Genomic DNA, 26,794 nt, shown 5'->3' on the forward strand with positions numbered 1-26,794 from the left:
AAGATCTTATCGTTTGAACCTCAGTGCCAAGGATTCATATAATCCCGTATGTCATTCCCTTTGTCCTTCGGTATGTTACTTGCCCGAGATTCGATCGTCAGTATCCGCATACCTATTTCAATCTCGTTTACCGGCAAGTCTCTTTACTCGTTCCGTAATACAAGATCCCGCAACTTATACTAAGTCACATTGCTTGCAAGGCTTGTGTGTGATGTTGTATTACCGAGTGGGCCCCGAGATACCTCTCCGTCACACGGAGTGACAAATCCCAGTCTTGATCCATACTAACTCAACGAACATCTTCGGAGATACCTGTAGAGCATCTTTATAGTCACCCAGTTACGTTGCGACGTTTGATACACACAAAGTATTCCTCCGGTGTTAGTGAGTTATATGATCCCATGGTCATAGGAACAAATACTTGACACGCAGAAAAACAGTAGCAACAAAATGACACGATCAACATGCTACGTCTATTAGTTTGGGTCTAGTCCATCACGTGATTCTACTAATGACGTGATCCAGTTATCAAGCAACAACACCTTGTTCATAATCAGAAGACCCTGGCTATCTTTGATCAACTGGCTAGCCAACTAGAGGCTTGCTAGGGACAATGTTTTGTCTATGTATCCACACATGTAAATGAGTCTTCATTCAATACAATTATAGCATGGATAATAAACGATTATCTTGATACAGGAATTATAATAATAACTATATTTATTGTTGCCTCTAGGGCATAATTCCAACACTGTCTCCACTAGTGTTGCTGCATATTTTCTAATGAGCAATGCAAAATTAGGGATATAGTTTACTGCTAAAAATAAATGGTTTCTCCCTCCCCAATCAGTTTTAAGATCATTTGCCCCCCCCCCCCCCCCTCCCACCCTAGAGTTTGCCAAGCCGAAAAGAATCTTTCATTGTGGCAAAGCTAATAGAATTTGAGAAGGCACATTGCAATCGAGTGGTTTTAATCCTTATCAACACTTTTGCGAAAGAATCCTTATTATCATCAGCACTATATACTACTCCGTGGTCCATATCGTAGTGGATTCGGCTCAATAATAATAAAAGGCGACAGCAACCAAGAATTGGAACAACATATATACGATCACTTTTATTATCAGGCTGCCGTCACACGAGAAAATGGCGTCTAGTCGGCAATTCGGAACAAGTGAACAGCGGAGGAGCACCTCTCACGTCCTTCGTCAACGTCGTAGGGTACCATGACAAGATTCCACTGGACGCTGATGATGCTGAAGCAGATGGCGGCTCCGCGTGAGGCCGCAGATACCTCACCCCAACCGTAATGCCGCTCATGGCGACGAATGGGGGTGTGCTCCACGCTCCACACGCGTCGCCTTCCCCCGAACCAAAACCTCAGCATACACAAATTCTCTCGTCCACATCCCCCGTCCCGCCTCAAAAACCTCACCCTTCCTGCAGCTTTTGCTCTTATTCTCTTCTCGCTTTGTTTCACGAGGGGAGGGGAGGGGCGATGGAGGGGTCGCCGACGAAGCGGCGGATGATGAGGAGGCCCTTGGGGAAGGCCGGGACGGTGGGGCTCGCCGTCGTGGCCACGGCAACCGTCGCGCTGCTCCTGCTGATGCTCGTACGCACCGCGTCGCTCCACTACTCCGCCGCCGTCGACTACGCGCTCGCGGCGCCCAGGAAGCTGTGGAGCGGCGGGGTATCCATCGCTACCGAGGCGTCGCCGTCGCCGGAGACGTCGGAGACGGGTGCGGCGGCGATGGCGGCAGAGGAGGAGTGCGACCTGTTCGACGGGAGCTGGGTGTGGGACGACAGCTACCCGCTGTACGACTCCAAGGACTGCCCCTTCCTGGACGGCGGGTTCCGGTGCTCGGAGAACGGCCGGCCGGACTCGTCCTATCTCAAATGGCGGTGGCAGCCGTCGCGCTGCGATCTACCCAGGTTCGTTGGTTGGAATTTTAGCTCGCTGCTTTCTTGCTAGCGCCGTTCCTTGCCAAGAGATGGATACTACGTAGTTTTGCTGCCAACTTGTTGTGTCAGCACTCAGCACCAAGCGTTCAGCTTGGTAAGCTACCAACAAAAAATTGCAGTCAATGTTTACTTGTTGTATCAGTGAAAAATCTTAAATTCATTATTATCTGTCATGAATTTCAACCACCTAACAAAATAGCATGCTATAGCGCGGATATTCAATTTGGCTCCTACCTGTCGAAAATGGATTCTACAAATGTTTTTTTTTTGATAAAAGTATGTCTTTTCGTTGTCACACCCAAATGGTACATGCAAATTTATAGGTGAAAAACTTAAGCATTTTGACCTATGCAAAAAAATAAAATCAAACCCCAAATGTTACACTTAATTTTGGTTTTTCACCGATGGAGCACCCCTATCACATATGGCATGAAAATTGGCAGGCACACTTGTCACACTAATATGAACATATACAAAAGAATCAGAACTTCTAAAATTTATTTACTATTTACTTTGATTTTACTGTTTATTAGGGACCATATGCGTTATTTTTTCCTTGATTTCGACATGTCGCTCTCTTGGCGAGATGAATGCACAACTCACATTTGTACTCACAAGTTCTTCTGATCCATTACGTGTCCTTGGTCACGTGGATAGGTTGGCCTTGCCTGTGCAGTTTTTAATTTTCAGCGGGGATTTTCTAGCACTTTCTTCTTCGGCGAACTCATCAAAAAGAAGAAGTTGGGATGGCGATGGCTTAGTTAAATAGAAGTGATGCAATCTATAGCAATCAACACGTAAATGTATTAGTTAATCGAATGATATTGTTCAATTATTTTGGTCTGACATGATGTTCCCATCTTTCTTGCCATTTCTAAATTTCTAATCAAGTATGAACTTGTACATGTGGTGCTTGTGATAGTCTACCTTTACTTAGGAACAATCGTTGTAATAATTTTACTGAGAATGTCGCTGCCTTTGAGAAACTTCAAACTCTCTGAAAATTGGGATCCTACAAATGACAGCTGACCATCAATTTCTTTGTATTATGTTAGTTCATGATTTCCCCCGCAAAAAAAAAAAGACCATCGATTTCATTGTATTATGTAAGTTCATGATTTTGCTTACTGCTAATCACTCTACGTGAGCCGAACAACCATAACAATTTGCTTTTCTCCTCTAAGCATAATTTATCTCTGCTTTCCAACTAATTGTTTTTCTCCCATTTCTTAGATTTGATGCCAAATTTATGCTCGAGAAGCTACGGAATAGAAGAGTGGTATTCATCGGTGATTCAATCGGGAGGAACCAATGGGAGTCTCTGCTTTGTATGCTCTCTAGTGCTGTTCCTAACAAGAAGTCCATCTATGAAATCAATGGAAGCCCCATCACAAAGCACACCGGCTTCTTGATTTTCAAGTTTAGCGACTACAATTGCACCGTGGAGTATTACAGGTCTCCTTTCATAGTCCTTCAAGGCCGTCCACCAGCTGGAGCCCCTAAGGTTGTTAAGTACACAATTAAGGTGGACGCCATGGATTGGATGTCGGACCGTGGTAAGTGGAGCAATGCTGATATTTTGATCTTTAACACTGGGCATTGGTGGAACTACGACAAAACAATTAGAGGGTAAGAAACTAATACTAATATAGATTATGTTGATCTACTAACTTGTCATGCTTCACTGTTAAATATTTCTTGTAGATGTCGTCCTTTTTTTTTACCATACCGTCTCCATGTTCATGAATTCACATTTCAAATTCGAAATTCACATAGTACTAGTTATCAGTATACACGCCAGCACAGTAGTATTAAATTAGTTTACACAATATTTTAATTTGTTCATGTGCATAGTTTTCTGGTTGCTGTTTGACAGAATTATGATAATCCAGCAGAGTAGCATGATTCATGAAACTATTGAGGATATGGAGTGTTAAGATGTGGTTAGAGCTAAATGGGTAATAAACAGGCCTAAGAACTCTTTTGCTCTTTAATTATACATAATTTGGACTTACTAGTATGAGATTTCTTGTCCCCAGCCTGCTCTATGTAATAATGATTGCCTCATATATACATCCTTATTTGTGGTTCATTTTGTTGGAACCACCACACTCTTCTTCTTAATTAATCGACGAGGTGGATCTTTTGCCTCCGTTTCAAAAAAAATAAATCCACAACACAAATGCATGTTCCATAGTTGACTTAAAACTAGGGTTTTCTGTATCTGTGCCAGGGGTACCTATTTTCAAGAAGGCGGTAAGGTGAAGATGAAGATGACTGTTATTGACGCGTACCAAAAATCAATACAAACACTATTCAATTGGATTAATACAAAAGTTAACACAAGCAAGACCCAGGTCATCTTCCGTACTTATGCTCCTGTGCACTTCAGGTCTGTCTAAGGAACCACTTATCCACTTATCTATCACTGCTATATATGCATTCCTTTTTATGTTTCCTTGCTAGAGCATATTCATTGAGAGTGATTATGTTTCAAGGCCCCAAACAATCATCACATGCTGCTGGCTTGACACAATAAATTTTGGAGTCGGAATTTACTCATTATGATTTTCATTCGAGCGTCACCAAAACATTATTGTTCAATATATGATCCACCTTCCACCAGCCATTTTTACAATTTTTTACCAAATCTTATGTAGGCACTTCAAAAGCAAATAAATGGAGGCTTCCTGACTTCTGTGCTATAAAGAACTGCATTATTTTTTCTCACTTTTTACATTTCAAATCAATTTAACTAGCTAGTAGTATTTAATACATGGATAAATTGACTGATCCTTAACTAGAAGAGTAATCCATGCATGTTTTCCTCAGAGGTGGCGACTGGAAGAATGGAGGGAGTTGCCATTTGGAAACTCTTCCTGATACGACACCGGTTAAATCGCTGGCGCAATGGGCTGACCATCTTCAGCCTGTCCATGATGTTCTCGGGAGCAGCATCAGACCCAAGCTGCCTGGGTTAGCTATATTGAACGTGACACAGATGACGGCGCAGCGAAAAGATGGTCACCTGTCGATATACAACAACCCTTCAGGGCCTGTCCCCCTGCGTAGGCAGGATTGCAGCCATTGGTGCTTGCCTGGAGTTCCTGATACCTGGAACGAGCTTGTGTGCTCTGTCTTCATGATGGACCAAAATGTTTCTCTTGTTGCTTCAAGAGCAGTGAATACAGGCTGACTAAAATTCTGGGGGTAGGCTACCCGATCGATGCTCGCCCGGTGAAGCATTGAAGCTTGGTTCGTTATCCTCCTGCATGATGATGCTGAAAGATAGGAGCTGGATGGCAGGAAGCTCTGTTGTATGCTGTGAGGAGAAAGGCATAGCAATAGGTCGATGTGATGCCTATGTTTCACAGAGGCAGAAAAAGCGTTATTTGATGTGATCATAGCTTACGGGGGCTGCATTCAGTGAAGTACATAGTATACTTGGTTGTTGTTATATTGGGGGTGTTGACGTGGTGATTGTCTGTAATTCAGGAATTACATCCAACAAGAGTGAGATCCAGGGCCTCCCTCACGACCTCCGCGTCGGTCGGTCCACTTTTCACGCAGAGAAAACAACAGGAGCGAGAAAAAAACACAGCTATTTCGTTTCTTTTCCGACAAAGGAAGCTCTTCCCCACACTCGGCCTCCTCCCCTCCGCTTCCCTCACGACCCTACCTCTCAGCCTCACTTCCCTTGAGCTCCGCCGCCGCCTCTTCCCCGTCTCCTCCCATTCACACACCGCCATCTCCTCCCATCCCAAAACTATAAACATAGTTCCAGGGTTACTAGCTACTGGGGTGTAGGGACACCTGGGAGGTAGCACACCTTTTCCCTTCATCTCAAATAGTGGTTTCAAAATCACCTGGTTACACTCCTGCACTGCACGAAAAACAGACAGTAAAGAACAATGTCGGCCGAAGAAGACGGGCACATCTCATATAGTCTACAGAAGAATGCTCTTGATCATCTTTAATCCGAATCTCAGTAATCTTTCTCGAGTTTGTGTGCTGTGGATTTCTTTCCATCTTAACTCTCAAGAACCCAGTTTATCTGCAGAAGAAAGATCAGTTGGGCACAATGAGAACGCTTCCATGCATTTCACCAGCGAAACAAGATACGATACTGCTTGGCATCTAGCAGCAGTAAAATATTGTTCTGTTCAAAGGCCGCAAGGCTCCATGACTATTCTATAGGAGCGATTCAAGCAATCATGCAAAGACATATCACAAAATAAGCATCGATGTAGTTTGTATTAAAAATGGGACTTAAGTGCACACTTACATTGGTTTGTTCACGAACTTTTCCAGGCGTTCCTCATAAGTTGATACAGAGCAAAGCCCCCTAGGTGGCAACCAGGCAACCGCTGGCTCATTTCTCGTAATTCTTTCTGTGATTCAGAAAAGTACCTATTAGATGAACAATGGCTACGAGAATCCAAAAGCCAAGAGAGGAGTGCTGCTACAGTATAGGTGAGCTCACCGGTGATACTGCACAGAGCTTAGTGGATTCATAGCCATCTTGAGCTCTAGCATAAAGCTCAGTTATGGCGCCGGAATCAATGTTACATCTCATATAAAAGAACGCTGCTGGCCTAACATTCGTTTCCCGTTGAGAAACTCCAATGAGAATGGGTTCTGTCTGCACAACTAAATGTGGATAGTTAACAGAACAAAATCCAAGAAAACTTGCAGTTAAATCTTCTTTGCATGGTAATTGCACAAAACTGCAAAGTATTCTTCTGATGTGGTCTTGCTGATTTATATAAAAAAGTAAAATTGACACTAGTGATGCAGTAGTAAGGAATGCAAGGAAAAGTGTGTCGGTGATTTTATTACCAGTGAACTAGCAGGAACTCCAGTTTCCTCAACTACTTCACGGATAATTCCATCAAACATTTCATCGGAAATTCTGTCAATGAGACCAGCAACATCTTTTTCGTCATTTTGATGAGCCAAGATTCCAGCTTCTTGTGGCTGATACAAACAATTGAATTTGGATAATAAGAAACATGAATATTACAGATCGACCACTCGACCACAAGCCCACCAGTCCTGCTAAATAAAATACATCCACTTCAAGAATTTCAATTGTTGTTTTAGGTCAACATTTTCCAAGTTCTAAATTATCAAGTTTACATTACTCCTCGAGTACATTTCTTCGTCATCTGAAAGAAAAACAGTGACTATACCTAGAGCATTTCGTTTTTCAGTAATGGGTGGCCCCAATTCTCATTGGACAAAACTAAGATATATTTAAAAACTTAAGAGGAACAAACGACAAGCACTTTCCACATGAATGCTGGTCTCTATAGCAAAGAAAAACGAGTTAAACTAAACAGTCCAGCCTACCAAAGTTATACGTCCTAGAGCTTTGTCTCTACTTGGGGTCTCTTTAAACAAAAACCTTAGAAGTCATCAGTTGTGCTCAATATTGTAACATTCTTAAGATATTACCTCAGAATGTCCTCCAGGAAAAACATAGTGTCCTGGAGACTCGCCGACATTGTTGCTCCTTTGCAATAAAATAATTTTTTCGTCGGATGTTTCAACGATCGCACCATTTCCCAGTGGATTTGACATGTGTTGGCAACACACAGAGTCATCTAATCAGATCAGATTGAAAGATGAACTATTTTGGTCAAGACTCATCGTTGTTATAATTCTGTACAAAGAAATTTGCACTATGCAATTAAGCAGACAAAGTACTGAGACAAGTTGTGTAACAATTAATAATTCAGTGATCATCAATATCTCTTCATAATGATTAATGATACAGCAACAAATTTGTACAACAATAATAAAGGTGGGGCAAACTTTGTTATGCAGTTAGATTTGTACAAACTTGAGCAATTAAATAAATGTAAATTCATGAGATAATGTAAACTAAAACTTTCTGAAGTTAGAGATGCAAAAAGGCCTTGATCTACAAGAGCAAGATGTGACGAAGGTATCTAAGATTCTAACTTCTAGGTAACCTTTACCTTCAGAGGAGACCAAAAATTTCTCCCACAGTGGACTCATATTTGTTCCAACAAATGTCCTGTTGTTTGTAAGTTAATACTGATGTTAGATAGAGGTGTTGCACTGGAAACATCAACTAAAGCGTAGCTATACGGATAGCAAGAAAGATCAAGCAAACCTATAATCTGTGAGTCCCAAATGAAGTGAGACACAGTACTCCTGACTTGATTCATCACTGTGGTGCAATGCATGCCCTCCGTACTGAAATTCGCCATGGTGAACCAAGAGTATGAATACTTGCACTGGGAAATGCAGTTAAGGGGATAACGGAAGGCCAATAAAAACAGCAAAGTAGATGTCCTAATGGCAAGTTTTAGCTGTAAATGTAAAACTAAAAATAAATTGCAATTGCACAAGTTCCGATGTAAAAGGAACACTAAGCAAGTTTATAAATAAAACCTGTGGCTAACTCAGGTTTACCATAGGGAAAGGAAAAGAAAAGTAAAGATCCAAATTTATGTCATCTGAATGACCTGCAACATCTTCTTAGAAACAATCAAAAGCAGGAGATCGCCCACCGGATTGGAGTTCAGATTAATCACTGAAAAAAAGTTCACCGTACTGAGTATCAAACATAGGGAACCTCCAGTGCATCTATGTCCCACACAATTATACACATCATGAACACTCCAGCATATTGCACAGGTTTTTTTGTCAGTACCAATTTGGCATAGAGCAGACTCCTAAATTACTTAGCGTGGAAGAAACATTATTCGCATCAAGCATAAAATTGTTTCAGTCATCATGAAACGCTCCACCACATTGCACAGCTCTCTTGTCAGTACCAATTTGGCATCACTAATCAAGCGTGCATCCATCTTTGGCCGAAATCAAGTGCATACATGTATCGCCAGAGCAGATGAATGGCTGCCAGAGCCAGAACACATACGCATACAGAGGTTACGCATACCCGAAACTTGGTACCGTTGTACAGCGACGGGTTCTGCTGGAGCCTCTGGTTCCATATCTGCAAGACGAACAGAGATGAACAATGGCGCTTACTTGACACGGAGCGAGCGCAGACACGATTGGGGTTAGACACACCACCTCGCATATAGACTCTTCCAGGGATGCGTCGGGGTGGGGGGTCCTGTCGAACGACGGATCGAACCTCACCGAAACCTTCGTTTGGCAGGCGAAACTGGGTTAGTTAACACAAGAACCTGCAACGGAATCAGGCCTCGGTGGTGGGGTTACCCGGGATCGAGGGAGGCCTTCGGGGCAGGAGAGGAGGAGCTTGTACCCTGTGCCGGCGGCGGTGGAAGCGGCGGCGGCGGCGGCCATCGGTCGCCGGGAGCTTTGGAAGAGGAATGGGAGTATGGGACATGCCACGAACCAACCAGGTCAGGCGCGGGCCCTAGTTCAGGCCCATGGGCCGAAAACACCGAAAAGGCTTAATACACCAGTGAGGAGGGCTCATTTCCAGTCGCAGGGTTTCCAAAACAATGAAAAGGAATTCTCCATGGTTTGGCTGAAGCTTTTTTTCACCTAGCGTCGGAGCAGTCTGTGGCAACGGTTGAAGCTTTCACTGATTGACAGTGCACGTTGAAGCTTTTTTGTCTGGGGTTTGAAACTATTTTGTCGGCGGTTGCAGCAAAAAAGGATGCGGCGGTTTCAGTATTGCCTTCGGCGGTCGTGAATCAATGCGCCATTGTCGTTGCACCCCCGTCGATCGCCATTGCAACATGCGTCCCAGTCGCCACTGCAGCTCACGTGTGCCCATAGGTGGAGGTGCCTGCAGCAGGAGGAAGGAGGCGGCTATGATCATTTTCTCCGCTCGCGGTGACCCCCCTAGCAGCAGGCGGCGGCGGTTGGTCTCCAGCAACAGCCCCGGGGTTCATGGAGATCGAGGGGGGGGGGGGGGGGGTGCAACGAAGAAAGGGAAACAAACTGAGCATGGGATGTGGAAAGCGAGTCGTGGGGCGTATGATGTGGAGGGATCAAACTCTGAGCGTGTGGTCGGCCGAACGCCGTCTACAAGGGTTTTCCAAAAGTAAAGTTTTGGAGTGAAAGGATGAGCCAATGTGGGGGCAACAACCCAGCACGTTTGTCTAAAAAAAGGCAACGAGAACTCCCGGAAGAGAGCTCCTACGCCGCGTGATGGACCGCAAGGGCACGCCGCGTGATGTGTCCAGCCGCCGTTATCTGTCGCACGTTGCACACCTACAGGATTACATTTTTTGTCATGTATTTTGAGTTTATTGGGGTTTTGAATTTTGCTTGGTTTTTCTAGGTTTTCTCAAAAATAAAATTATTTTTTCCTCTTGTGTAGCACATCATATGAAAAAGTACAATTGTGCTTCTGCGTGAAGCACAGTTGTGCTTCTTGAAAAGTGAAAATCACAATTGTGTTTCACGAAAAAAGGAAACAGAAACAAAAAAAGAAACAAAAAAAACTTAGAAACTGGAATCACAATTATGCTTCACGTGAAGCAACCCTACAATCGTACTAACGAACTAATACCAAATGTCACTGAGAAGTACAATGACTGCAAATGCACAAAACTGAAGATCCAATGACCGACAATGTGAGTGGGCCGGAAAGATTCAAAGTTGCAATGTCTCTAAATATAAGCCCAGGCATCCCTAAAAAGATTATTTCTTTCTTTTTTTGTGAAAAAGTGAAGAATTGATGTTGATTTAAATAAGGAATATTATCCAAAGGATAAACCAAACAGTCACTAAGAAAATAAAGTACTCAATATCTATCATGAGATATGTTTTTCAATGTTTGTCATATTATAGGTATAAAATATTTCTTACAATAAACGTGATAAAAGTTATGTTTCACTTCGTACATGTTTTGATTTTTTTATTTGGTAATAAAAAATATTGTTGTGCTGCTAACTTTGTGGCAACTTGTGCAATGAGTCGTAATTTAATTGCAATTTTTTTGCCCTTATCCAAAATAAGAGTACTTAAATAAAACATATAGGGTATATCTTGTCTTAGTGTCTTGGTTATGTGTCGTATGCTTGGTCCGATGTATATCTTATGAATTTTTAATGGACCTGTCTATGGATTCATGTAGCACCAAATATATTTGAAACCAGTTAATTTCTTCACTGTCCTCAAAGATATTCACAAAAGGAGTTAGTGGTGCTATGTTTTTGTGGTGAAGGACATCGAGGACCGCAGTAAATACATTACTCATACTTCCTCTCCAGCGGTAATGTCCATTCAATTCACTAGCCATGAGTTCCTTGTTGCTTGATCATGGGCGCCATTGACGCCCACTGTGTCCTGGTACGTAACAGTCACACTGAGGAACGAAGGCCGAACATAATTGAGTGGAAATACAACGGCCGCAAAAGCACAAAATTGAAAGTCCAACGATCGAAAATACTAGTGGCTGAGATGACCGGAAAGATCCAAAGTTGCAATGTCTCCAAATATAAGCTCAGTCTTCCCTAGAAAAGCATTTTTTATTTTTGTGAAAAAGTGAAGAATTTATGTTGATTTAAATACGGAATTAATTTTGAAGAATAACCCAAACAGTGATTAAGAAAACAAAGTACTCTCAGTCCACATATCATGAACTATTTTTTATAGTGTTTCTCATATTATAGGTATAAAAAATTTCTTATTGTCAAATTGATCAAACTTAGTTTTTTTTACTTTAAATATGTCTTGTATTTTATTTGAAAATATTGAATGTTGCCATGCGGCTAACTTTCTGGCAACTTGTTTAAAGAGAGTAATTGGATTGCAAAATTTCCCCTTACCCAAATGGGAGTATGCAAATAAAACTTCAAAAAGGCATATCATGTCTCAATGTCTTGCTTATGTGCATCATGCTCTCCCTCAATCTCAAAATGTAGGATGTTTTTTTGACACTATCATAGTGTCAAATGATGTCATACATTTTTGAGACAGAGGGAATATATCTTATGATTTTTTTAGTGGACATATGTCTGGATTCATGTAGGTAGAAATATATTGATTTTGAATAAACCGGTGAATTCCTTCTACGTCGTCAAAGATATTCACGAAGGGGGGCTGGTGCTACTACAACTTTGTTATGAAGGCCTTCGAATTTTTTAAGAAAGATTTTACTCATACAACCAACCGAATGGTATTGTTCATTCACTCGTCATGAGCGCCTTGTTACTTGATCATGGCCGCCATTTATGGACTGTCAAATCCGGGGACGTAACAATCGTAGTTCATGTGAATGAAGGGAAAATGTGATTGATAGGAAATACACTGACTGAAAACACAAAAACATGAAGATCCAACGGACAAGATAATGCTTGTGGGCTGAGATGACCGGGAATATGCAAAGTTGCATTGTCTCTAAATATAAGCTCAGCCTTCCCTGCAAATTGTTTTCTTTATTTTTGGTGAAAAAATGAACAATTAATATTTATTTAATAAACAATTTTATTTGAAGAATAACCCAAACAGTCATTAAGAAAACAAACTACTCAATATCAGTGGCCATATAACGAAATATGTTATTCAGTGTTTGTCATATTATATGTATACAATATTTCTTACGATAAACTGGATATATTTTTTATTTTTTACTTCACACATGTCTTGTCTTTTTTTTAAGATAACGAATGTTGACGTGCGGCTAACTTTGTGGCAACTTGTGGAATGAGTCGTAATTGAATTGCAATTTTTTGCCCTTACCCAAAATAAGAGTAAATTAAACATATAAAAAGGTACATCTTGTCTTAGTGTTTTGCTCATGTGACAGCATGCTTGGTCCGATGTATATCTTATGAATTTTTTAATGGACTTATGTATGGATTAATGTAGCATGAAAAGCATTTGGATGTTCATGAAACAAATTAATTCCTTCTTTGTCGTGAAAGATATTCACAAAAGGATCAAGTGCTACTAAAGCTTTGTTCTGAAGGACATAGAGATTTTACTCATACTTCCTCTACAACGGTGAAGTTCATTCAATTCACTAGCTATGAGTGCCTTGCTCCTTGATCATGGCCGCCATTTACGGCCCACCGAGCCCTGGAGTGTAATAATCGTACCTAGGAACGAAGGCCGAACGTGATTGAGAGGAAATACAATGGCCGCAAAAGCACAAAATTGAAGGTCCAACGGTCCAAAATGCTGCTGGACTGAGATGACCGGAAAGATGCAAAGTTCCAGTGTCTCTAAATATAAGCTCAGGCTTCCCTCAAAAAATATTTTCTTCCATCTGTGAAAAAGTGAAGACTTTATGTTGATTTAAATAAATAATTTATCTTAAAGAATAACCCAAACAGTGATTAAGAAAACAAAGTACCATTAGTCGACATATCATGAAATATGTTTTCCTAGTGTTTCTCATATTATAGGTATGAAAATTTTCTAATGATAAACTTGTTCAAACTTTTTTTTTACTTTATATATGTCTTGTATTTTCCTTTGCAAAAAATATGTCTTTTTTTTATTTGAAAACAATGAATTTTTTTGTGCGGCTAACTTTGTGGCAACTTGTTTAACAAGACGTAATTGAATTGCAAATTTGTGAATTTACAAAATAAAAGTATTTAAATAAAACTTACAAAATTGTATATCACATCTCAGTGTCTTCCTTATGTTGCACGTGCATTTTGAGACAGAGGGAGTATACCTTATGATCTTTTTATGGATGTATGTCTTGATTCATGTAGCATGAAATATATTTTGATGTTCATGAAACCGTTTAATTACTTCTCCGTTGTCAAAGATATTCACCAAGGGACCATATGCTACTACAACTTTGGTAGGAAGCACACCGAGGACTGCAACAAAGACTTTAGTCATATATATATATATATATATCCAACCGAACGGTGTAATGTTCATTCACTCGTCATGAGCGCGTTGTTACTTGATCATGGCCGCCATTCATGGACCGCAACCCTGTGACATAACAATAGTAGTACCTTTGAATGAAGGGCAAATCTGATTGATAGGAAATACAACGACTGGAAACACACAAAATTGAAGATCCAATAGCCCAAAATGCTAGTGTGCTAGGATGACTAGAAAGATGCAAAGTTGCAAGCATGCAAGGTCTCTAAATATATGCCAAGGCTTCTCTTAAAAAACATTTCTTCCTTTTTTTTGTGAAAAAGCAAATAACTAATGTGCATTTGAATGTAGAATTTGTATTGAAGAGTAACTCAAACCATAATTAAGAAACACAAAAGTGCTCCGTAGTAGTCAACATGTTGTGAAATGTGTTTTTCACATTATTATAGACAAAATATATCTATAGATAAGCTTGATCAAACCTATATTTTTATTTTGTATGTCTTCTTTTTTGTTTGAGCATAACAGATATTGGTGGGCGGCTAACGTGCGGCAACTTGCGGAAAGACCCGTAATTGAATTGCAGATTTTTTTCCTTACTGAAAGTAAAAGTATATTTAAATAAAACATATACAAAGGGTATACCATGTCTCTGTGTCTTGCTTATGTGTAGCATGAAATATACTAGGGGTTGGGGCGCCACCCGGTGGCGCCTCCTGAGAGGAAGTTTGTGCGGTGCAAGATTGACAAGCGATCCTTTCACCTTTTTTCTCTAATTGCTGACGGTCATGCACATATAAACAAGGAACTTGCGATAGAATTTACAACTAATAGCAAAACAAACAACCTTTGAACAAACAACAATATTTTAGAGACCTTGATCCCCTTGGGCGATGGATTACTTCCAACCAAATTAAACACTATATCATACGAATAACAACAAAAAGTTGTAAAACCAATCTGGCATAGAACCAATTGTAGACACGAGGGGCTAACAGGTTGAGGCTCGGCCAGTAGTGGAAGTTTACGACGACACATCACTTGTTGTCTTTGCTCTTGTTCAGCTAGCGGGTGTTTACAAGGATGCAAGCGATGCTGTCTTTGCTCCTCCTATTCGCTGGCTGCTCTGTGTGATGCTCCGCAGCTGTCTGTCCATCCATGTGGTGTCTTTGATCTCATCAACAGACTCTTGGTTTGGTCATCACCTGAATTGTCATCATACTATTTTTGTTACTGACATTTGCATAATGTAAACTTATAGCTGATGCAAATAATGAATGTTTTCTATTAACACCCTATCTAAAACAAAGCTAACTGTAATAAATTAGAGAGGACAAATCAATAGTTTTCAGTGATGTTACCAAAGAATTATAAAATGTTATTGATAGCACACATCATAGACTGCATTGATATTCATAACTATTTCAGTGATGAACTGATCTTTATTTACCTATTGTATATTTTTGTCTTTCGCCAAACTCTAAATTATATAACCTTGGCAAGAGGTATCCCTAAACCTGCACAACCTCAGGTTGTAGTTCTGCCCGATCTGTCTCCTCCAATACCCATAGCAGACCGAGGACCAGTAAACGGAATGATGTATTAAGACCAATGATAATTCTCAGGATTTTACTATTCTCTGATAAGAACAGGACGTAACATAATTAACACTCTTACTTCTAAAATAATGGCAGACAAGTGTTTGAGAAAAGTATGAAAAACCTTACTCAATCATGCTGTCCTGAGATAGTTCTTCTGTGCTGCCTGGTTGTTAACCACCCTGGAATGTTACTCTGAGTTACCATGTTGTCTCCTCATCCTAGTCCCTTCCACAAATAATTGCCTAGTCAAATTACTACATTAATAGCAAGCTTGTTTCCCTTCTTTTTCAGCCAGAAATACTACGTATCTACCACCTGTATGAATTGTCAGCGTAGGTACAACATTGAATCAATATATAGAAACCAAAGGCTACACGAACGAACATCAAATATATTGATAAGATCAAAAATATTGCAACGAATCCACAACTGGTAACCGTGTCTAATGAATTCTGGTACGACTATATACATGCTTGCCAATGATCAAAACCACAAATTCGAAAGCCTGAACTAGCCTGATGTAAGGACATTGAGGTGGCAACAATGTGTAAGCCTTCGTTGTGCCTGTTCGTCCTTCTGAAGTTGTGCTCCGCTCCTTCAGCCATGTCTCACCGTCTTGCCAAGCTCTGTGGGTCATCTTATTGACCCTGCCGAACCCCACCATGTCACACCTCTCGTTGGACCTCTCCTCCGCCTCCGATGATGCCCCGTCATCCAGCTTGGTGACCCTGCTCTGCGTCCTCCCACTCTTTGGCATAGGGAAGAAACACGCCCCGTGGTCGTCAATCCATACCATGGCGATTTTTCGAAGGTAGCAGCGTCGATGGGCACCATCTGCATGACATTGTACAACATCTTTGGGAGATAAAATCGCAAATCTAGAACGACACTAAGCAACTGAATCATACATTATGAATTTTGACTGTATGCCTCAACTTGAAATACAAGATTGGACGTACACCGTATAAAAAATATCTACAGCAAGAAACAATAGACATACTCTACACCACACTCAAATAAGCTCTCTCCTGTTATATCACTCAAAAAGTAAAATAAGCAATCAATTTTCTGAACACAAGCACAATCAAATAAGAATAATAAAATGAGATGAAAAGTACATACTACCTTGTCTCCAAATTTTTTTAATGTAGAGGACTATGCATGATCTATAATAGTTAATAAACTACAGAATACACATTTCCAGTCTATAGATCTAGCTCAAGGTTGTATATATGTCCACTTCAAAAAAGGGGAATCATATGTGAGCAAACAAGGGGAGTAGTTTTATACCATGAAAGAACTTCTCTCCCAATAATTCAAAATTCGTAGACTATATTACATGCAATTCACATAACATATGAATAGAAGGTAGAAAATAGCCACAGAAGGAAGTACCTCCAACATTGGTTAAGGAACATTGGAAAGAATAAGGCATGGTGGTCGGTGAACACGACCTGTGGAAGGCATTGGTCACACAATTATTGGAATGCCAAACCAGGAATTAACATGGGAGTAGAGAACATGCACCACACATATTTGTAAAAAGGCATAATAGCACAACACAAACAGGGAACTGAACAATAGACTACAAATAAGCAACACCAAATGTTCACTGATGGCATCAACTAAAGTATCAGAAGAAGCTATCTCAGTTAAATTAACCAAGACATGGTGATTTCTCACCATCCAAAAGAACTAATCTTGTAGATAAATTGATCTGAGAGAAATTTCTGGTCATATACTTCCTTCGACTTGGTCAAATCAGAACATAGTCCTGTTGCACATCCATGTGCTCCAGTGTTTGCACTTCTCCCCTAACGAGAACGTGAACATGAAGGTAAATAGAAGCAATACCAGGCATGAGAGGCAAGGGCTGGAGCTGTACCTAAGCTGGGATGTAAGTCGTGGCCGGGGGTGAGGATGGTGACGACGGCTAGAGGTGGTGGTGGAGGCGGCCAGAGCTGACCGGGGCGATGACCTCTCTCGTCGGGGCCGGTGGCGAGCCACACTCCTGCTGAGCACCGAGAGGTCGGGGAGAAGGAGACCACGCGAGGGCGAGTGGAAGCGGATCATCGGATGTACGGTAATCATGAAACTACCAAATTTATGATGTACACTCAGAACATGTTAATAGCTAAGGTTCAATAAGCAACTTTAAAAGTCTACTTCTAGAAAGAAAAAGCTTAGTGTGGCAGAACCAAGCTCTACCCCTAGAGAAGGAAAAAAAGTCAGCCAATGGCTGGATAACGGAATGTATAGGACCCTTTTACTGCAGATTCAGTGAGATAGCAAGGCATGTGGCCCGATGATATTCGACTACCAAAAGTCACACAAGTACTTCCTCTCAAGTCAAGTGGTTGATGATAGAACCGTTAGTTCATATGATTACCCAATCCAGGTATCATCAATTAGATTGTTTGCATATCAGATCAAACAAATGAGTAAGGAAGCAGTCTATACTGATCACAGAAAATAGCTTGTAGGAGATTTTGAAAGAGTAACTTGCCCTTATGCAATTAACCTCCACCAACCTCTAATCTGAAATGCAGTAAACGTAGAATCTTATCTTAATAAACTGACTAACAGAAAAGACGTGTTCAGAAAGCAAGTTGCAGATCAAGTTGTAGCACATCAGAGAACAATCATAGATAAGATATCATGATCTAGAGTTAACAATCTGCTTGGTGGTGCAGGGGCAGAGGCCATGGCGTTGGAGGGGATGAGATACCTGCAGATGAGGAACAACGATGGAGGACACAACTCGGGCCGACGAGTGGCTGCTCAGGGGCGGGGAAGAGAGCAGAGACGACGGGAGTAGGCTCCGGGGTAGGGTGCCTCGGGCCGCCGCGCCGCCACCGCCGGCGACGAGGAGGAAGACGTCGCCTCGTCCCCTTCCGCGGCGGGCTCCGGCGGCATCCGCTCGTACCAGTGGCCGTGGTGCTCTGCGCGCAGGCTACATCCGCTCGGATGGCAGGCTTCACGGAGGGGGAACAGGTCGAACGGGAGGCTCGTCCGATCTGGCTGGGCACTGGGGAGGACGGCGCCCGCGGCGCTGAGGTCGGAGACCAGCACCACTACCGGTGCCCACAGAAAGAAAGAGCGCAGCGGCTGCGGTGCGGATGAGCGCGGCAGCGGCGGTGGGGAGGAGCACTGCGAGTGGCGGCGGCGTGAGGAGATCGAGAGAGGGAGGCGGACCTGGAACGGGGGATGGGGGCATGGATTGTTTTTGGATTTGTCACCTAGCTTGTCCGACGTGGATGCAGCGAGCGAGCGCCCATACTGCGTAATGTGTTGGATTTTGATGTGCATGTAGTAGTTGAGAGGGAGCGCATGAAAAAAAAAGACGACCACAGTGGGAGTCGAACCCACGACCTTCTGATCCGAAGTCAGACGCGCTAATCCACTGCGCTATGCGGTCTTTCCATGCGAACTTTCTACAACAGGCCTATATAGACGTTTGAATTAGCAATGAAGAGTGCTGAATGCCCTGTGCCGCAATGTTTGTTTCCACCCACTGCATAGGGCCCGGGCGTCGTTATGGTTTTTGGCCGTTATGTGCACATTTCCGACCCTTAAGCAAACGAAATCATGCTCGATTCGGGCAAAGCTATTGCATCACATATGTTAAGGCCTGCAGGGCTGGGCGTCCAGTCTCGCAGGCCTGCAGGGTGGTGTTGTCTATTGAATTTATGCTTCGACCAGTTTTTATTCGTGTAGTCTGTAAATGCTTTTTTATTTTAAGACGGCATTGACAGGGTCTCAAGACCTCTTTATTTGAATATCATATTAAATTCATGCTTCAGCCAGTTGCTTGTTGTAAATACTTTCTTGCACGATTTTTTCTGAAACAGATCTCTTGTTGTAAATATTTTCTTGCAACAGATGTATTGTTGCATAGAGTCATCAAATTACATTTCTTGCGGCCTACATTGGCCTCGAGCAGAAGCCCGGTCTTGTTGGAGAAGGGAGGAGGGTTGTTGCGTATACGATGATGGTGGTGGTGGAGGCGATGCAGCATGCGGTCGGAGCGGCATACATCGGCAACGGCGGCCGGGAGCAGTGCTCCGGCATGCCATTGGCCGCGAGCAGACACAGGGAGAGGTGACCTCATCAGTGTGCTCGTTGGCGGCCTTGTCCGCGTGCTGCCGACAACGAACAGCGATGGCGATAGTCGAAACAACGTATGGAGGTGTTTGCTTGACAGGAGCTTGGGAGAGATCGAGAGGATTCAGATCTAAATCCTGTAACACATCACTTGTTGCGGTGGGGGTTGCAACAATGACTCAGTTGCGAAAAGTAGTCTAGGTAGTGCGTGCCTCTTGAGCCATCTGATTAAAATCGATCTGACGGCCACGAAGCCGGTAGACACATGCGTTATTTATCGGTTGGGTGATTTAAATCATATCCCATAGAAATATATCGTGGGATGCAACTTTTTCAAATAAAATTAGGTGTTCTGTGGTTCTTTTTTTTCCCCACGGAGTTGATTCTTCAGGTTGTTTTAGTATAGTGTTCGTAGTTGATTTGTTTTTCTTCACGTTGACTGGTAGCTAACTTGATGTTCGTGTAGAGGAAAAAATTTATTCATCTCTCTACTTCCGGGAAAGCAACGGTCACAGAAGCAGACAGTGCCACAACTAATTGATCAACAATCAAGGTTCACCATGCAAATTTCATATAAGTAAAGTAGCTAATGAACCATCTCCAGTAAATCAATTCATTTAACATCTCGGGCATGCATGAATCTGTAAACTGCCCCGAAGTGGAAGTACTCCGTAAGCAAATATACAAAAAGTAAACACGCAATACACTATTATTCCCTAGTAGCTAACACTGAATGCTAGCAACATGTATTGCGCTGATAGTTGCATCACGCACGAGAAGCCGGAGCTGTTGGTGGTGGTCGCGGCGGTGAATCGGGCGTCTCCGGGTTTGGTCCGGTAGGAACCCTCCTGAGCACCGAGAAGTCCCTCTGAGGTGGTGGCGGTGAATCGGGCGTCTCCGGGTTTGGTCCGGTAGGAACCCTCCTGAGCACCGAGAAGTCCCTCTGAGGTGGTGGCGGTGAATCGGGCGTCTCCGGGTTTGGTCCGGTAGGAACCCTCCTGAGCATCGAGAAGTCCCTCTGAGGTGGTGGCGGTGAGTCGGACGTCTCTCGGTTTGGTCCGGTCGGAACCTTCCTGAGCACCGAGAAGTCCCTCTGAGGTGGTGGCGGTGAGTCGGACGTGATGGGGTCTGGCCCACCGGGGACCTTCCGAAGAACCGAGAAGTGTGCGCTGGTGGCCGACGGTGGTGGTGGTGAGTTGGACGTGATGGGGTCCGGCCCACGGGGGACCTTCCTCAGCACCGAGAAGTGTGCGCTGGTGGCCGGCGGTGGGGGTGGGTCAGAAGTTATGGGGTCCGGACCACTAGGCACCTTCCTTAGCACCGAGTAGTCGGCGGTGCGAGTCGAGTACCGTGCCGACGCCGCCGTGAAAGACAGCATCAGCGGCAGGAGGAGGAGGACCGACGGTGCAATGCTCTTGTGGACGGCGGCCATTTTGCTGCCAGCTTAATTAGTTTGGTACTGCAGCTGACTCCATCCGTTCCGTCCGGCGTCCGGGTTTATATAGGCCGGAGGGGGCCCTGCCGCGTCTATATTTAGAAGGCCGGACGTTATTAAGGATTTAATGCCGCATCCAAGCGAAGGGAAGGAGTAAATCCAGCCATGCACGGAAGGGAAGGAGCTGATTGGCCTATTCTTGCCCCAGTTTTAAAGGGACGATTACGGCCTGATTATGTTTTTCCGTAAGTAACCGATTCCTTTTGGCTGTTGCCAAGCAGCAATTCGGGTATTATGTAGGGGGGTTTAATTGCTTGCTCCTTTGATTAGTCGTATCAAGAGTTATTTGGGTATACTACGTAATCCAGGGGTTGATTGCCTAATTAATCAATATATATCTGCAGTTATTCATAAGATTTTCTATGACATTATTCGGCTGATTCATACGGGATACGGGGGCAGGCACAGGCAAGCCCTCGAGTACACGCACGTTCGCTAGTCGTGCCGCGCGGACCGGCATGCAAGACCGTGACAACAACAATAGTCCACGACGCTCCTCCGCAAATACCATCACGTCGCCGCCATCCAACAACAATAGACCGTGGAAAGGAACGGCCATATATGAAGACATCGAAGAAATAGGGTTCTCTTCCGCTTTATATTATAAAACACGACCAAGCACAAAGGTAACAGCAAGGTTCAACGCAAACACACGCATCCAAAACGAGTATAACAAGAAGTCTGACTGGGGGCGCAACACAATTATCCCCTCAAAGAAACGTCAAAGACCGCTACTTTAATCCGGCTCCGGAGGTGGTGGAAGGAGCGACGGCGCGGACATGCGGGTGGCGACGGAGCGAAGCGCGCCTACCACCCCGTCGATGTGAAGTATGATGCGAAGTAAAAGTGTAAGACTGAAAATATGATGTGAAGTAGACCCGGTGCCATAGTGTTCACGAGAGGCTTATATCAAAATAGCAAATATTACGGTGGGTGAACAAATTACTATCGAGCAATTGATAAAACCGTGCAAAGTCATGACGATATCTAAGGCAATGATCATACATATAGGCATCACGTTCGAGACAAGTAGACCGATACTTTCTGCATCTACTACTATTACTCCACACATCGACCGCTATCCAGCATGCATCTAGTGTATCGAGTTCATGACGAACAGAGTAATGCCTTAAGCAAGATGACATGATGTAGAGGGATAAACTCAAACCAATGATGTAAACCCCATCTTTTTATCCTTGATGGCAACAACACGATGCATGCCTCGCTACCCCTTCTGTCACTGGGTGAGGTCACCACACGGTATGAACACAAAACCAAGCACTTCTCCCATTGCAAAAATCATAGATCAAGTTGGCCAAGCAAAACCCACAACTCGAAGAGAATTACAAGGATATGAAATCATGCATATAAGAGATCAGAAGAAACTCAAATAAGATTCATAGATAATCTGATCATAAATCCACAATTCATCGGATCTCGACAAACACACCGCAAAAAGAAGATTACATCTGATAGATCTTCATGAAGATCATGGAGAACTTTGTATTGAAGATCCAAGAGAGAGAAGAAGCCATCTAGCTACTAGCTATGGACCCGAAGGTCTATGGTGAACTACTCACGCATCATCGGAGAGGCCATGGTGTTGATGAAGAAGCCCTCCGTATCCGAATCTCCCCTTCGACAGGGCACCAGAACGTGCACTAGATGGGATCTTGCGGAGACAGAAGCTTGCGGCGGCGGAAAAGTATTTTCGTGGATCTCTCGCGCAATTTTGGATTTTTCGGAAATTTATAGGCAGAAGAGGTAGGGCAGACGAGCCACAGGGGGCCCACAAGCGTGCTAGGCGCGGCGCTCCTGGCCGCGCCTAGGGGGCTTGTGGCCTCCCCTGGTGGCCTCTGCCTTGGTTCTCACGTCCCCTGCGTATCTTCTGTTTCAGAAATTTTTTCTCGGAAGTTTTATTCTGTTTGGACACCATTTAAAATTCTCCTCTGAAAAGGGTCAAAAACACGGGAAAAACAGGAACTGGCACTTGGCACTGAGTTAATAAGTTAGTCCAAAAAAAAATATATAAAAGGCATACAAAACATCCAAAGTTTGACAAGATAACAACATGGAACCATAAAAAATTATAGATACGTTGGAGACGTATCAAGCATCCCCAAGCTTAACTCCTGCTCGTCCTCGAGCAGGGAAGTGATAAAGACTGAATTGTTGATGTGGAATGCTACCTAGCATAGTTGTCCTTTGTAACTTCTTTCATGTGACATGAATGTTCAGATCCGTAAGATTCAAAATAATAGTTTGCTCTTGACATGAAAACAATAATATTTCAAGCAAACTAGCAAGGTAATCATGAACTTCTGAAATAACAAGACCAAAGAAAGTTATCCCTACAAAATCATATAGTGTGGCTATGCTCCATCATCCCCACATAACTAATTTAAATCATGCACAACCCCGGTATTGGCCAAGTAATTGTTTTCGCACTCTTACTTTCTCAAACCTTTTTCAACTCTCACGCAATACATGAGCGTGAGCCATGGATATAGCACTATGGTGGAATAGAGTGTGGTGGAGGTTGTGAGACAAAAAGGAGGAGATGGTCACATTGACTCGGCGTATCAAAGGACTATGGAGATGCCCATTAATAGATATCAATATGAATGAGTAGAGATTGCCATATAAAGGATGCACTAGAGCTATAAGTATGTGAAAGCTCAAAAGAAAAACTAGTGGGTGTGCATCCAACTTGCTTGCTCACGAAGACCTAGGGAAATTTTGAGGAAGCCCATCATTGGAATATACAAGCCAAGTTATATAATAAAGATTCCCACTAGTATATGGTGGTGACAAAACGAGAGGCTCTCAATCATGAAGAACATGGTGCTATTATGAAGCACAAGTGTGGAAAGAAATAGTAGCATTGCCCCTTCTCTCTTTTTATCTTTTTTTTGTTTGGGCTCTTTGGCCTCTTTCCATATCTCTCTATTTTTTTATTTCCTCACATGGGACAATGATCTAATAATGATGATCATCACACTTTTATTTACTCACAACTCAAAGCTTAGAACGATGATGACTCTATAGGAAATGCCTCTGGCAGTGTACCAGGATGTGCAACGATCTAGCTTGGCATATGACGTTGAAACATATCGCTAGCTATCTTACGATCATGCAATGGCAATATGAGAGTGACGACACAAGTCATGAGACGGAACGGTGGGAGTTGCATGGCAATAGATCTCGGAATGGCTATGAAAATGCCATAGTAGGTAGGTATGGTGGCTGTTTTGAGGAAGGCATATGATGGGTTTGTGCACCGGTGAAAGTTGCGCGACACTAGAGAGGCTAGAAATGGTGGAAGGTGAAAGTGCATCTATACCATGTACTCACATTAGTCATGAAGAACTCACATACTTATTGCGAAAGTTTTTATTAGTAATCGAAACAAAGTGCTAAACAAATACTCCTAGGGGAAGGGTTGGTAGGTGTTAACCATCGCGCGATCCCGGCCGCAACGGAAAGGATGACAATCAATAAATCAATTATCACCCGACTTCCTAACATAACGGTTCACCATACGTGCATGTTACGGGAATCACTAACTTCAACACAAGTATTTCTAGATTCACAACACCCTACTAACATAACTCTTAATATTATCAAATCCACGTCTCAAAACTAATTGAGAGGAATCAAACTTCTCTTTCTAATCAATGCACATGAAGATGGAAGTTTTATTGTATCCTCTTTGGGTACCTATCACCTTTGGGACTACTTTCATAGCATAAGCCAACTACCAAGTTACGCACCGCCGTGCTCTTAAAGATCTAAGTGAAGCACATAGAGCAAAATGGTCTAGCTCAAAAGATATAAGTGAAGCACAATGAGTATTCTAGCAAATTCACGATGAGTGCATGTCTCTCTCAAAAGGTGTGCAGCAAGGATGATTGTGACACAGCAAAAAGAAAAGACTCCTACGATACAAGACGCTCCAAGCAAAACACATATCATGTGGTGAATAAAAATATAGCTCCAAGTAATGTTACCGATGGATTGAAGACGAAAGAGGGGATGCCTTCCCGGGGCATCCCCAAGCTTAGGCTTTTTGGTGTCCTTGAATTTGTCTTGGGATGCCTTGGGAATCCACAAGCTTGAGCTCTTTCCACTCTTTATCCCTTTGTCCATGAGAACATCACCCAAAACTTGAAAACTTCACAACACAAAACTTAAACAGAAACTCGTGATATCATTAGCACAAGAAAACAAACTACCACCTCTTGAGTTACTGTAGCAATCTTGATTTCTATTTATATTGGTGTTAGATTACTGTATTCTCACTTTTCCATGGCTAGTACCCCCCGATACTATCCATCGTTTCATCAAAACAAGCAACCAACACAAGAAAAACAGAATCGATCAAAAACAGACCAGTCTGTAGCAATCTGTATACTTCGTATACTTATGGTATCTCAAAAATTCTGAAAACTTACGAAAACCTGGGAAAAAGGCATATCAACCAGAAGCAAAAAGAATAAACTCAAAAGCTCTTTCTGAATAAAAATGAAAATTAATTTCGTGAGCGAAAAGTTTCTGTCTTTTTCAGCAGGATCAAACAACCATCACCAAAACTAGTCATAAAGGTTTTGCTTGGCTCAAACATAAAAAGAAACACAAAAAACACAATCATAACAGAATTATGATGGTGTGGATGCAACAAAACAGAAATAAAAAGATAAATTCATTGGGTTGCCTCCCAACAAGCGCTATTGTTTAACGCCCTTAGCTAGGCATAAGGCGATAGAATCACGTATCGTCGTCTTTGGTGCTCAAACCATAAGTATAGCCCTCATCATGGATTCATAAGGCAATCTTATTTTCTTTCTAGGAAAATGCTCCATGCCCTTCTTTAAAGGAAATTGAAATCTAATATTCCCTTCCTTCATATCGATGATAGCACCAATAGTCCTTAGGAAAGGTCTACCAAGAATGATAGGGCATGTAGGATTGCAATCAATATCAAGCACAATGAAATCCACGGATACATAGTTCCTATTTTCAATAATAAGAACATCATTGATCCTAATTTTCAATGGCAGTTTGATCTCCCAAAGGAGATTCAAGTCGGCTGGACTTGGAGTTGGCAGAATCGCTTGGTATAGCGATTTGGTGGAGAACCGACCATTCGGTTCCAGGTGCAAATGGATCACGTCCTCCTCCAAGGACGGAGTGTGAAGGGCCACACACTCAATCAACTCCTCCCAAAGGTCCCGCTCAACCGGGCCGAAGGTCCGTCGGAAGGCGATACCCGCTAGGTCGGGTAGGGCCCGTGCAACGGAGACGTCTTTCTGAACACAAATTGCGAACAGAGTTTGGAAGCGAGATGCGAAGGGCTGGGGGCGCACCATCGGTCAAGCCAAAATAGTGTGGTCTTGCCCTGGCCCACCTCAATAGAGGATCCGAGCCGTAGAACCAGCAACAGCTGCATAATGGACTGCCAGAATTACGATCCCCCGGATCGTGGGGCGAGCGCGACGGCCTGTCCACGTAAGTATTTAGCCCGAATAATATCTAGCCACATACCACCTTCACCCGAAGCTATCCCCCATAGCCATTTTGACAGGAGGGCAATATTCATCCGCTTAGATGAAATAATCCCAAGACCGCCCTGGTCCTTGCGTTTACATATTTTCGACCATTTCACCATGTGATATTTTTTGCTTCTCACCTTTCCCTGCCTAGAAAAACCGGGACATGTACTTGACAATATCATGATGCAGGGATTCATTCAGGCTATAGAATCCCATTACGTACATCAGTAGACTCGTCATTGACCAGTTGATCAGCACGACTCGAGCCGCTTTGGACAGCGAGTGTCCTTGCCGTGGCTCCACCCAGT

At 42.8% G+C, this 26,794-nt stretch overlaps 4 protein-coding genes and 1 non-coding gene across 7 annotated transcripts; 1 reads left to right on the forward strand and 4 right to left on the reverse strand.

The window, feature by feature from the left end:
- Positions 1–1,486: 1,486 nt before the first annotated feature.
- LOC123450102 (protein trichome birefringence-like 11) lies at positions 1,487–5,492 on the forward strand. The gene is made up of 4 exons (XM_045127540.1): positions 1,487–1,932; positions 3,196–3,591; positions 4,196–4,354; positions 4,795–5,492. Exons 1-4 carry the CDS (start codon positions 1,499–1,501, stop codon positions 5,156–5,158), a joined length of 1,353 nt encoding a protein of 450 aa, XP_044983475.1. The 5' UTR covers positions 1,487–1,498; the 3' UTR covers positions 5,159–5,492.
- Positions 5,493–5,783: 291 nt separating this feature from the next.
- LOC123450205 (nudix hydrolase 9) lies at positions 5,784–9,328 on the reverse strand. Of its 3 annotated transcripts, XM_045127593.1 has the most exons (10): positions 9,184–9,318; positions 9,034–9,108; positions 8,897–8,953; positions 8,105–8,187; positions 7,947–8,005; positions 7,420–7,568; positions 6,802–6,939; positions 6,446–6,604; positions 6,248–6,353; positions 5,784–6,016 (listed from the first exon to the last, which is right to left on the reverse strand). In XM_045127593.1, the coding sequence occupies exons 1-9, from the start codon at positions 9,268–9,270 to the stop codon at positions 6,258–6,260; spliced, it is 903 nt and encodes a 300-aa protein (XP_044983528.1). In that variant the 5' UTR covers positions 9,271–9,318; the 3' UTR covers positions 5,784–6,016; positions 6,248–6,257. The 3 variants fall into 3 exon arrangements, with proteins under 3 accessions (XP_044983528.1, XP_044983565.1, XP_044983600.1); XM_045127630.1 differs by lacking the exon at positions 8,897–8,953 and having other exon boundaries at positions 8,989–9,108; positions 9,184–9,319; XM_045127665.1 differs by lacking the exons at positions 5,784–6,016; positions 6,248–6,353 and having other exon boundaries at positions 6,446–6,612; positions 9,184–9,328.
- A 6,378-nt stretch (positions 9,329–15,706) lies between these two features.
- On the reverse strand, positions 15,707–18,160 carry LOC123404957. Its single transcript, XM_045098856.1, has 4 exons — positions 18,064–18,160; positions 17,221–17,430; positions 16,731–16,789; positions 15,707–16,169 (listed from the first exon to the last, which is right to left on the reverse strand). The coding sequence occupies exons 2-4, from the start codon at positions 17,424–17,426 to the stop codon at positions 15,778–15,780; spliced, it is 657 nt and encodes a 218-aa protein (XP_044954791.1). The 5' UTR covers positions 17,427–17,430; positions 18,064–18,160; the 3' UTR covers positions 15,707–15,777.
- A 519-nt stretch (positions 18,161–18,679) lies between these two features.
- TRNAR-UCG lies at positions 18,680–18,753 on the reverse strand. Its single transcript has one exon. It is a non-coding gene; the product is annotated as a tRNA-Arg (tRNA).
- A 1,285-nt stretch (positions 18,754–20,038) lies between these two features.
- On the reverse strand, positions 20,039–20,898 carry LOC123404968 (proline-rich protein 2-like). Its single transcript, XM_045098862.1, has 2 exons — positions 20,346–20,898; positions 20,039–20,270 (listed from the first exon to the last, which is right to left on the reverse strand). The coding sequence occupies exons 1-2, from the start codon at positions 20,869–20,871 to the stop codon at positions 20,206–20,208; spliced, it is 591 nt and encodes a 196-aa protein (XP_044954797.1). The 5' UTR covers positions 20,872–20,898; the 3' UTR covers positions 20,039–20,205.
- Positions 20,899–26,794: the final 5,896 nt, after the last annotated feature.

Source organism: Hordeum vulgare, chromosome 1H (genome assembly GCF_904849725.1).
Source record: "Hordeum vulgare subsp. vulgare chromosome 1H, MorexV3_pseudomolecules_assembly, whole genome shotgun sequence".
Lineage (NCBI taxonomy): Eukaryota > Viridiplantae > Streptophyta > Magnoliopsida > Poales > Poaceae > Hordeum > Hordeum vulgare.